The sequence below is a fragment of the Rhinolophus hipposideros genome (assembly GCF_964194185.1).
Source record: "Rhinolophus hipposideros genome assembly, chromosome: 8".
In the NCBI taxonomy this organism is placed as follows: Eukaryota; Metazoa; Chordata; class Mammalia; order Chiroptera; family Rhinolophidae; genus Rhinolophus; species Rhinolophus hipposideros.
This window is the reverse complement of record NC_138054.1, coordinates 85,529,610-85,542,756: the sequence shown is the minus strand read 5'-3', so window position 1 is coordinate 85,542,756 and position 13,147 is coordinate 85,529,610. Positions and strand designations below refer to the sequence as shown.

The window sequence follows — 13,147 nt, the reverse complement described above, 5'->3', positions numbered from 1 at the left end:
GATATTGATTTTAGATCTTTCTTCTTTTCTAATATACATATTTAATGCTATAACATTTTCTCTAAGCACTGACTTTGCTGCATGCCACAAATTTTGATAAGTTGTATTTTCATTTTCATTTAATTCAGGATAATTTTTTATTTCTCTTGAAACTTCTTCTTTGACCCATGTACTGTTTAGAAGTGTGTTCTTTAATCTCCAAATATTTTGGGACTTTCCAGCTTTTTTTCTGCTATTTATTTCTAGTATAATTCCATTGTGATCTGAGAGCATACTCTGCATAATTTCTATTCTTTTAAATTTGTTGAGGTATTTTTTTTCATATTGGGGAACAGTGTGTTTTTCCAGGGCCCATCAGATCCAAGTCAAGTCGTTGTTCTTTCAATCTAGTTGTGGAGGACACAGCTCAGCTCCAAGTCCAGTCGCTGTTTTCAATCTTAGTTGCAGGGGGCACAGCCCACCATCCCATGAGAGAATTGAACCGGCAACCTTGTTGTTGAGAGCTCGCGCTCTAACCAACTGAGCCATCCGGCCGCACTGTTGAGGTATATCTTGTGACTCAGAATATAAGCTTGAGAAGAATGTGTATTTTGTTGCTGGAGGACATAGTTATAAATGTCAGTGAGATCCAGGTGAGTGATGGTTCTGTTCAGTTCAACTTTATCCTCACTAATTTTCTGTCTGCTGGATCTATTACCAATAGAGGAATGTTGAAGTCTTTAAGTATGATAATGGATTTATCTGTTTTTCCTTTCAGTTTTTTCAGGTCTTTGCCTCACATATTTTTATGCTCTGTTGCTAAGTACATACACATTAAGGATTGTTGTGTCTTTTTGGAGAACTGGCCCCCTTATCATTATATAATACTCCTGGATAATTTTCCTTTTTCTGGAGGCTGCTCTATCTGAAATTAATCTGAAGAGCTTTTAAAAAAAAAAAGCTCTATCTGCTTTTTTTGTGTGTTTCAATATTTTCACTGCTAAAGTAGAAATTTGCAAAGTGGGTAAGAGCGCAGACATGTGAACCAGGTAAACCTGGGTACAAGCCAGGCTAGTCAAGCTGAGTGACTTTGGGCAAATTTAATCATTCTGTGCCTCAGTTTCCTCACTTACAAAATGGAGAACTATCCCTTTGGATTATTGTGAAGATGAAATGGGATAATGCAGTAAAGCACTTAGCAAATTTCCTGGCATGTAAGTTTTAGTTAATATATTCTATTAATAGAAGCTGTTATATTATTACTTAATAATATATAAGTTATTTATTATATTATTAATAGAAGCTGTTGGTTATTATATTATGGGGCTTCAGTACAGATTTTTAAATACAAGTACTCTTTGTATGAAAGTGAGATGAGACACTGAGAAGATAAACTTAGAAAATAGTAGCAAAGTCTTGGGCTAGAGTGGATGCCTCATAGGCAGTGTCTTGAAAAAACCCAAGACTTCGCATGTACCCTGCAGCCCACAGTCCAGGGCCACAATGCCAGGGGAATGTGGTATTTCCTCCTGGGGGCTGAGTTTTGCTTCTTATTAAAGTGGAATTATAGAGGAGCCGTCTGACCCCACTGTTGATTCACAGACACATTCTCTGGGGTCTCCTTCTTTTAGGCAAGTGTCGTCACACCAGGCCCTTTTGGTTAGGTAAACTCTGAGAGGCTTTTAAGAAGCAATAGAAATAACTAATCGCATGAGAAAACCTTCACTGTACATCACAGTTTTTTAAAACGTAGTTATAAAACTGTGTTCTATGACATGATCTCAATTTTGTTTAAACTTTTAAAGATTACAAGCATAAAAAACAATTTAAAAGACTGGAAGGACGTGAACCACAGTGTTAAATGGGACCCTAGGGGATTTTAATGTCATCTTTGTGCTTTTCTCTAATTCTCATTTTCTGTAGTATTAAGAAAAACATATTTTTAAAAAATGAATAGCACAAACAAAAGAATACAACAATCATTGCAAAACCTCCCCTCAACTTAATATACCCTATTCCGTAAACTTGGCATTTTCCTTGCAGAAAAATGGACGGTTGTCACTTGCCAACAGACCTTTCTGATTTGTGTTTGGGCCATTTCTGCTTTCTGTCCTGCTTTCTGGAACAACCGAAAGCGTACTTGCATGGGGAGAGGGAAATAGACAATGGCCAACTCCCTGGCCAAACCAGTGCCCAATCAGACTCCTGAATTTCCTACCTGATTCCCCACCCAACAACCTGGGCACCTGTCCTGAGTCTGTAGTCAGAGAGAGCACATATCCCAGCTTCACCATGCACTGGCTGTGTGGCCTTGGGCAAGTCACTTAACCTCTCTGACTCTCAGCATCTTCATTTTAAAATGAGGATTGTGGTGCCCATCTAGCCAGATGAGACACTGGGCACATTCTGGCACCCAATGACACTAGTAAATGTCCTTATTGTTTTCCTGGCTATGACCGCCCTCCTCCTCCTCCTCTCAGTCCACTGACATCGACAACCATCATGCGCTCATTGAATACAACGAGGCCGACGGCAGCTTCGTTCTCCAGGACTTCAATTCCCGCAACGGCACCTTTGTCAACGAGTGCCACATTCAGAATGTGGCTGTGAAACTGTTACCCGGAGACGTCCTGAGGTTTGGGTCTGGAGGGCTGACCTACGAACTGGTCATCGAAAATCCATCCCCGGTGAGTACAAGCCCCCCACGGAAGGGGGGGGTGGGGGGGTGCAGAAGTGCAGTGCTGTGTCGCTTTCCGAGCAGCTCGAGGCTCAGATGCAGCCAAAGGTGGAGCTCGTCCAAAGCGCGTCACCGATTTCACGCTACACACACAGTGGCAGTCCCAGGTCTCAATTCTGCGAAGTTCAGACCGATCTGAGTGGGTTCCTGGAGGAGCGAGTCCTCACGCCCTCTTCTGGGCATTTTGTGGAATTACACGCAAGAGTTTTATACCGTATTTCCCTGAAAATAAGACCGGGTCTTACGTTAATTTTTGCTCCAAAAGCCGCATTAGGGCTTATTTTCAGGGAATGTCTTATTTTTTCACGTACAACAATCTACATTTACTCATTTATTCATGTACAAAAATCTACATGTATTAAAATACAGTCATGTCATCTTCTTCTGGACATCGTCATAATTCTCCAAACCCTGAATTCTGGCTTGAATTTCTTGTGACTCCATTTCCTGTAGAACCATTGGCCCCAATCTCTCATGCCCAGCAATAGAGCTCTCCTTAAATGAGCACCTCTTGTTCATGTAGCTGCTCGTAGTGCGTTGGCAACACAGCTGTCAGTGGTTTTATCCCATGAATCTTCACCCAAGTCACCTCTTGCAGGCTGGGTTTCACAGTTTCCACGCTGATTTCTCTCCATTCTATTTTCAATGTAGTCACTGATTTCCATTCACAAATGGTCCTTGAATGGCTTGTTTATGGCAATATCGAGAGTCTGGAGATAGGCAGTCATTCCTGTGGGAATCATTATTTGCTCTATTCTCTATGAAAGGAAGATCTTCATGTCTTTAGCGTGGTGAGTGCTGGCTGATTCCCAGACTAGCAGACCTCTTTGGCTGCCTCGCAAAACAAGTGGCAGCATTAAATCAACCCACTTCCTTGTAACTGCTTGTGTGCACCAGGCTTTTTCAGTTTCAAGAACATAAATGCCTGAAACACATTTAACCTTATCTTTCTTGCCCTTAGTGATGATTAGAGGCGGAGCTTTCTTTCCATCCAGACAAATTGCCAAAATACAGGTAACGTGTGCACTTTCGTAATCAGTGGAGGGATTGTAGATTGACGAGGCACCCCTCTGATCAACTGTCGTTTGAGATCCTTGGCCCACAAACACTGCAGTTTCATCCATAGCAATCATGTTGGAGAGTTGGTATTTAGAAAAGTCGATGCCATCAACAAAGGACTTGAATGCAAGTGCACGTTTAATAACCTCAGTATCTTCCAGCTTGAACAATGTTGTCCATTTTAGAGACAGTTCATGTCGCTGAAGGAAGCCGTCCAGGCAGTGTTGTGATGCTTTGAATTCTTCTGGGGATATTTCTAACTGTGGTGCCATTGTAAGGGCAAATGCTTGACTATCAGCCCAGTGCACAACCAAAGTCTTTGCTATCCTGTCAGCAATCCATTCCCAGATGATGTCTTCCAGCTCAGGAAATAATGGTTGCCGACTTGATCCATACTTGTGCTTCTTAGCATTTCCCTCGTCCACCTGTTGACTGAGGTTATCGTGCTCTGCTTGTCATTTTCAGACCATTCGAAGATCCAACTTCTTCTCTTTGCAGAAAGCCGTAAGATTCTTGCCCCAGGAGTCCGCCACGATTCCTTTCTTGTACTTGACGGAATAGCTCTTTCTTTTTGCACTCATCTTGTCTGGGGATCAAAGTATTATTCCTTTTAAATCTACCATTAAATCAAGTGTTAATTGATGACTTACGAGACAGAAGTGGCAACAAAAATGATGACTATTAAGAATGATGGTCCACACAAAAGCGACGAAAAATTGCAGTCAACAGAATTCAGAAAACGTTTCTTTATTTCACACGAGTGCATTAAGTAAGTCCGTTACAACACACGATGTATTGAATTATGAAGATTCATATTAGACACAACTACATCCGTTCATTATCAAGTGCACACGTTATTCGTGCGTTTTGTGTGTGTACTCCGATTGGTCCTTCGGCAATAAGTCTCAAGTTCATCTGTTTACATAGGCATTTACCTCTCGTCCAAAGGTGCCCACCTGGGTATTTACAAATATTTAATTATAATTTATATTATTTATTTTAAGTATTAATGTCATTAATATTATTTACGTTTAATTATATGTTAATATTATTATTTTATAATTCAATACGTCTGTGGTGTGTTGCTACAGACATACTAACTGCGTCCATCTGCCTGACCATCTTAATTGGGGCTTATTTTGGGGGTAGGGCGTATATTACGAGCATCCAGAAAAATCATGCTAGTGCTTATTTTCTGGTTAGGTCTTATTTTCAGGGAAATACATTAGTAGCCAACAGACCTATAATGTTTTCCTAAAAATGTGAAGCTTGGTGAGGGGAGGTGGAAAGCAGGTATGTGCTTTTGAAAACTCAGAGATAGACGCTTCCTTCCTGGGCAGATCAGTGTGTTTGGCTTCCGAGCTTTGTGACCTTGGCCAGGGTTCCTTGTATGCCTAGGCTTCTCAACAGTGTGTGGCATTGAGAGAAGCTGTTGTCATACCCCAGATCAGAAATGTTCCTGGGATCGTGGCCTAAAGCACGGCCCCAGTTTAAACAGAATGTAACACAAACCTTATCCATAAAAGCTCAGTCACAAGGAACATACGGTAAACCAGGGAGGCAGGATTACACAGTGGTTAGCAACACAGCCTTTGGTCAGAATCCCAACTCCGCCACTTGTTTATTCTGTATGCTCTTGAGCAAGCCATTGGACCGCTTGGAACCTTGGTTTCTTTATCTACAAAATGGGGCCAGTGACAGCAATGACCTCGCAGGCTTATCTCAGGGCTGAATGAGACGGTTATAATTGTAAAACTCCCATCACGGTGCCCATTCATGGTGAGCACACAATTATTATCTGTCACGCGTATCCCCATGAGGTGGTGTTTGTGCCTCACTCCCCAGCACCAAGAATGCTGCATGGACTCAGACCCCTGAGGCTTAAAATTCTTTCTGGGATGAGGCTGAGTATAAATAAGTAAAATTTAGAGACTCTAGACAGAATTCTGGGGTTTGGGGCCCCTGGGCAGCCCTAAATATGCACTCCAAGAAGATCAACGGTATCCCTCAGGCTGCGTGGGCCATGACGCCACATCCATCACTCTTGTCTTTGAAAATCAGGAGCGGTGTTTTTTTCTGCTGCTGCTCAGCTGCCTTACCCTCCTTGGGGCAACATTAAAGCGTGTTTGCTCTTGTAGTATGGTAGAGTCTGCTGGCAGCCTGAGGAGGGGCTCCTGACCCAGAGGGATTGACTTCAACACAGGTTCTAAAGATCCCCACGTGGGAACCACATGGGAAGGGGACCAACAATGCAGGTCCCTGGGCCTCACCCCAGGCCCAAGGACTCATACTTGGGGTTGCCAGATAAAATGCAGGACACCCAGTTAAATTTGAATTTCACATAAGAAACAAATAATTTTTTAGTATAAGTAGGTCCCAAATATTTCTTTAGAAAACATATTTGGTGTTTGTCTGAAATTCAGATTTAACTGGACACCCTATATTTTATTTATGCATTTATTTATTCACTTATTTATGCAAATCTGGCAACCCTACTCATACTCCCTTGGGAGTGGGGTCTGGGAATACGCATTCTCACAAGCTCCCAGATGATTCTGACGCACCCCCAACAGAAAGGAAACCCCAATTTAGAATCGTGGCACATTTATGGATTTGTTTAGGAACCAAAGAAAATGGAATTTCAAACCCCAAGTCTGTAAATCCAAGTTTGTGAAGTTTGAGTCTATGTTCCTCTAACATGTCTGATTAAAGGAATTTTTCTGGAATGTTCAGAAAAATTATAGGTTCCCAGCCCCCTCCCTGGGAAATTCTGATTTTGTGGCTTCCCAGTGCGGGGCGAAGGCAACCAATTAATATCTGCACTTTTTCATTTTTTCATACAAAGATAATTATTAAAAACTTATTTATAGGGACACAATATTTGAAATCTAAAATGACCATCGAAAGGGGGCATTGTTTCATAAACTATAAGGAGTTTGTTCATGTACGGAATACGGTGCCACTTTCTTCAAAAACCTTTTTATCGAGATATAATTGACATACAATAAACTGCACACGTTTGAAGTATATCATTTGACAGGTTGTGACACATGTCTGCACCTGTGAAACTATTGCCACACACAAAACAGTGACCATATCCATCATCCCCAGAGGTTTCCTCAGGAGCACGACATTTCTTTGTTGGCTTTTAACAGCCTCGCTGAAGTACGATTCACACAACAACCTTTGCCCATTTGAAGTGTACAATTTAATCAATTTATTATGTTTACCGAGTTATACAACCATCACTATAATCCACTTCCTGAACATTTCTATCCGTTTTTATCCCTCCCCCCACCAAGAAACATTGGAGGTACTTGGGATTTTTGTTTCTAATTTTTAAAATTGTGATGAAATTTACCGTCTAACCATTTTTAAGTGTACAGTTCAGTGGCAGTAAATACAATTCACATTGTCGTGCGACCATCTTCAGAACCGTTTTTATCTTCCCAAACTGAAACTCTATGCCCATTAAATAAAACTCCCTCTTCCTTCCTCTCCCCAGCCACCCTGTCTCTATGAATCTGACTACTCTAGGTGCCTCATATAAATGGACTTTTACCGTATTTGTCCTTTTGTGGCTGCCTTATTTCACTTAGCGTAATGTCCTCAAGATTCATCCATGTTGTAGTATGTGTCAGAATTTCCTTTTTAAGGCTGAGTAATGTTCTAGTGTGTGGATACACCATGTTTATCCATTCATCTGTCCAGGGCTACTTTTGGCCATCAAGAATGAAATTGTTATAAACATGGGTATACAAATACGGAAGGGGTACCTCATTTTAAGACGTGCTTCTTATACCAGATAAGAGTGGGTAACAGCGGTGAAGAGCTCTCACCTTGACGAGAGAAGAAGGAAGACGATGTTTTGATGCCACTGTGCTAAGCAATTTACCTGCTTTCCCTTATTTAATGCTTACAACAACCTATGAGGTGGGTTCTCTCAGCATTCCCATTTTACAAACAAGGAATCCAAAACTCAGAGAGGCTGAGTAATTTCCCCAGGGTCACACAGCTAGTCAGTGCAAATTAAACTCTGTCCCCCGTTGCAGATAATGGCGGGGGAGAGAGAACCATTTAGTCATGCTAACTAGAGCAGAATCATCGACTGGTTTTCAAATAGAGCAAAGCACACTTTCATGGTGACTTGAATATACATGAATTTCTGGAATTCTTATTTCTACATGTAGTTGCATTGTGCTTTCTTCCCCGAGTCACTCCAGGTGCAAGCACAAATGCTCCCTTGGCCTGTGCCCCAGGCACTTCAGCCTGAGCCTTTTCTGTCCAGTGAGCAATTTTTTCCAGCAGAACTCGTCCTGACCCCATCTTCCCCCCACTGATCTCTGCTCGGGTCTTCCTAGATTGAGAGACTTCCGTGCAAGCATCCTCTAAGCTCTTATTAATGGAGGGGTCCTTTGAAAGGCCTGAGTGAGGGCAGCCATGTGACAGTAACACATTCCTACGAATTCCACTTCCTGTGACGCAGACCTGTGGGCTATTTGTAAAAAAGAAAGAAAATTTGAAAAGAGGAAGTATTGAAGACCATCTCGCATCGAATATTCTGAGGCCCCATTTTTCTAAGAAATCTGTGGCCATCTTGATTCCCGCGTGCTCTTGTTTCTGAGTAATTTTTGGGTCCCAGGTGAGGGCACTGTGTTTCCCCCAGGATAGAGTTTTCAAGGAAGACATCCTGACGTCATAAGGGTTGGGTGATCATAACTTTTCTTTTCCTGACAACGCGTTCCCAAATGAAAACATTTAATTCAGGCTCTGCGGTGACCATAACCAATAAAGGAGGATGTGACAAATGTGGCTGGTGGGGAGAAGTTAGGGAACTAGACGTGTTTGCAGATGTCACAGTGGTTAGAACGTGCGTCACGATGTCAGGCTAACTTGCAGTCCCAGCCCTGCTCTCCCGCTACCTGTGGAATCACGCACAGGTCACTTCACCCCTCAAAGCCTCAGTTCCCATTACTGTAAAATTGGGGTGACAATAGTTCCTACCACGTGAATTGCTGTGGTGTTAAGTGGGCAGTGTATATAATTGCCTAGACCAGTATCTGGCACCTACGATAGGCGCATGATAACTGTCCGGTTTAGAATGAAGCAAACACGTCAGCAGTCAGGGTCCCTCCTTTGTGAGTGTTCCTCTGGAGAGGGAACCTCCCCAGCTAGCAGATGGATACATTTGCAAGTAAATTACCCATGGAATGACATACAAGATAGGAAAATATAAAGAAAAACTCTTGGTTGACAGAGTACATTGGCAGGCAGGATATGGCCAGGAGTGTACTTTGTAAATCATAGTTCTTTCACCAAAGCGTAACCTAGGGCCACCATGTTGCACAACTCCAGGCTCACCATCCATGTGGACAGCGTCCCCTGGAGTTGTGCAGGACATAACCTGCAATAAATGCCCTGAATTAACTGTTAGGTAATAACAAGGAGTCTGTGCCTCAGCACCTGGCGTGGGAAATTGAAGTCACAAAGTCAGGTGTGCCTGCCATTTTGTGGGTTTTGTTTGTTGTTGCCTTTTTTTAGTGCTTTCTGAGTTACAGGAAGGGAGGTGTGGAAACCAGCTGTCCTATTCACAGTGGTGGTGTTCTTATAAAGCAGCTGGGTTAGGAAACCTACGTCACCCGAATACATAAACCGTGTCTTTCTCGGTCCTGAAATATGGCAAATCTAATGGAAATGCCCAGAATAAAGAACAGGTTGACCCCACCCACTTTTTGGTGCATGGCATGGTTCCAGCAGCAATGACTCAGTCAGGCTCTGGGCTAACCTTGACCACGGGGCCAGTGGGGAGCTCCACAGGGCTAAACGTGGCCTCCCATCTTTGGGCTTCCTTTAGCCTGCTTTGCCCAGTTCCCAGTCCAGCCAGACTCTCCCAGGTGACTTGTGAACACGGCCCTGTGTCCTTCATGCAACGTCGTGACACCTGGTCCAACATAAAGAGCAACCTCTGCTGGCTTGTATTCCTTGCTGCTCTCTGCTGTACAGTGAAGAAGCGAGGAAGGGTTCCACAGAGCCCAGCTCACATTCCAACTACAACTTAACCTGTCTGAGCTTCAGTTTCCAATTTCTGCCCAACAGGTACTCGTTCATCACAGGTCCCCTTTCCCCCTTCAGAATTTGTATAGAGGTTGTTAGGACCGCCCCTGTCGTTGTATGAACTGATGCCCAATCATGTATTTATTCAGTATGGACTCATGTGTATTTATTGTATTCTTTGGGTTATAAGCCAACCTACAGTATCTATTTTGTTGCCCAAACTAGTCTAGCTTTGGCCACTTTCAGGTTGGTTGCTGTGTCCTTTGAATGGCCCCACACTTTTATTTTGGGGCAGTTCCTTTCCAATATTACAAGACGTGCCAGGCTTATAGTGTATTTTCCTCTCTTCAGTCCCAGAATCAGTCAAAGGTCTTTTCCCTCACGCTCTGTGTACCAGTTGTTCTGTGCAGTTGGCAAACACCTACAGTGAGTACCAGGCAATTGGCTGGGCACAGCCAGTGACTGGTGGTAAATGTTTGCCGATCAACTGAAAAAACATATGCACATATAGCATAAGGTTTACTGACATCAAGAATGTGGAACACATTCTTTACAGATAATAATAAAATAGCGTTTTTTTCTTGTAAATTCCATACGACCAGTTGAGTCTCACGGAATGCTTTTGTTGACTTTGGCTGTGAACTCTTACATCCACAGCCAACTTATCAATGCAACTGACAAATGAGTGAATTCCCGGCCTGAACATTGGTGGGTATTTTTGTTGGCATGTACCACATGAATAACGCTGCCATGAGGGAATTGTGCATGTTCCTAGTAAATCCTGTTTCCAGGTAGCCCATGTGACGTCTTGTGGTTTTCACACCATCTATTTTCTTTTGTTAACGTGGAAAATCTATTCTTTACTAACCATTCCTGTAAGATCCTTTTGGAAGTATGGAAAGCAGTAAAAAATCATGACTTCAAATAACCCAGAAGCTCTAAAAGCACAGGAGTTTGGAGTCAAACAGCCTCACCGCCTCCTGGCTGTGGGACTTTGGGCAAGTCACTTGACCTGTGTGAGCTTCAGTTTCTTAATCCACAAAATAGGGGTGAAAATGGTCCCCCTACTCCAAGGTTATTCTGACAATTACATGAGACCACTTATATCTGAAGCCCACAGCATAGTCTCTGGTATATGTGTGCCTTCTCTACATGTTGGTTCATAGCCGTAGCGTATTAGTGATTACTTATAAACAGCAGAGCATGTGACAGGCTCTCCAAGGGCAAGGTCATCTTCCCCACTTTTGGGGCTTCCTGGCAGAACGCATGTGTCCTGCGGGCACCCTAGGCAAAAACTACCTTGATTTTTTTTTAGGGTATCCCATGCACCCTTTACAGGGTTAGGAGCAGATGTTGAAGTGATAATACAAAGAACAAGTAGATAATCTGAAAAAAAATGGATTGTGATTTCTTGAGTAAATCATTGACCGGTGTTTGTTCGAGCTGATAAAATTCAGCAGTGGATATAGTCACGGTTAAATCCAGGTGGCTGACAACCTGCTATTTTAAAGATAGTGTGGAAGAAATCAGGACTGTAACATATGTTCCCTCAAAAGCAAAACAGAAAAACCAACCATGCAATATGCCACAGAGAACAGAAAAGGGAAAAAAGAGAAAAGACATTAGCATGTATTTTTGAACTAAAGTTTCTAAAGACAGGTGTGATAACTGACCTTGACCCCAAGCTTCGTATACATTCTAATGTGAGCACAGCCCCAGAGCTAACTTGTAATGTGACTCTTTTTCTTAGTTTGCTTTTCCCCTGCCTGTGTCCTTATAGTTACCAGCAGTAATTTCTGAGAAAACCTTGATAGAGCAGGCCTGCTAACTAGAAAAAGCAACTTTAACCTTCCAATTAAAGCTACCCTCATTCAACAAGCTTTAGAGGGGGGGGAAAACAAACTTGATTTTTAATTTTTGAACCCAAAGAGCCCTTTGGAGTCTGCTATATTTACACATCTTGGGCACCTTCCCCTTTTGAGGACCCTGTCGTTCGGGCTCTGTGTGCTGCAAGCATCCAGCTCTGACCCACCTCGTGGCGCTGAGCAGTTCCAGGTAAAACCCCGCCAGAGCTGAAAACCAGCTCTCCTATTTGCACCCCCATATTCACAGCAGCATAGTCACAGTAGCCAAGAGGTGGAAACAACCCAACTGCCCGATACTGAGTGAATAAACAAAATGTGATATACACTTACAGTGGAGTATTATTAAGGAAGGAAAATCTAACACGTTACAACATGGATGCCCCTTGAGGGCATTATGCAAAGTGAAATAAGGCAGTCGCTAGCAAATACTGTACGATTCCACTTATACGAGGTACCTAGAGTAGTCAGATTCAGAGACAGAAGGTAGAATGCTGGTTACAGGGACTGGTGTGGGGGAGGGATGGAAGTTGTTTCATGGGAATAGGGCAGGGGTGTCCAAACTGCGGCCCGCGGGCCAACTGTGGCCCGCGATCCATTTTTAATCGGCCCGCAGCAAATTCCAAAAATATATTTAGTTTACTTAAATAAACCAGGTGAGGCAATACGTACTTCACCTCGAGTGAGTGGCCCGGCTGTTTGTGTATGTTACCGCATGTGGCCCTTGGTAAAAAACGTTGAAAAAAGTTTGGAAACCCCTGGAATAGAGTTTCAATTTTGCAAGATGAAAACATTCTGGAGATTTGTCTAACAGCACTGTGAATATACTTAACACTACTGAACTGTATACTTAAAAATGCCTAAGATTATACATTTTATGTTGTATGTTATTTACTGCAATTTGAAAACAACAACAACAGCTTCCCTTTGTCCATGTCCCAGCTCCACTCCCTTCATGCCGCCCCCATTCTCAAGGTCACTCCAGATCCTCGTATCCAGCCAGGTCTTCCTGGGTCTCCTTGGCTTTGATTGGCTCCCATCCCCCATTGCTGAACCAATCACTATGGCCAGGGAATTCGATTGGCTGATCGCTTAGCCCTGCCCACAACAATGAGGTCCCAGAGGGAGGGGGATTTCCCCAGAACCTCCAGAAGAGCTGAGTGGGTGCTGGTCCGTCCACTACAGAAGGGGAGATCGTGAGGCGTGTGACCTTCCCTTTAGCACCCTTGCAATAGGTTGGTGGTGAGGCACACTGACCTGAGCACCCCCAGCATAACAGGGAGCTCCTCCACCCTACCAGGAGTCCCCAGGTTTGTTTTCCAGCAGGCTGAGGTAAAGCCCACTAGAATTTACCCCTTCTCACTTTCAGCCCATTCATTCAGTCAATCTTTATCAAACCAGTGGAAAAGGGTGACAGAGATGCTGGGACAATCGTCCCCAGGCTTGATTTCCAAGA

General features: G+C 43.2%; 1 protein-coding gene across 1 annotated transcript in view; it reads left to right on the top strand.

Moving 5' to 3' along the window:
* FHAD1 (forkhead associated phosphopeptide binding domain 1) overlaps positions 1-13,147 on the top strand; it is a 119,445-nt gene that overhangs the window by 26,326 nt on the left and 79,972 nt on the right. Inside the window, exon 3 of the mRNA XM_081056020.1 lies at positions 2,460-2,666. Within this exon, the coding sequence (XP_080912146.1) occupies positions 2,460-2,666 (207 nt within the window). The remainder of the gene's footprint in view (positions 1-2,459; positions 2,667-13,147) is intronic.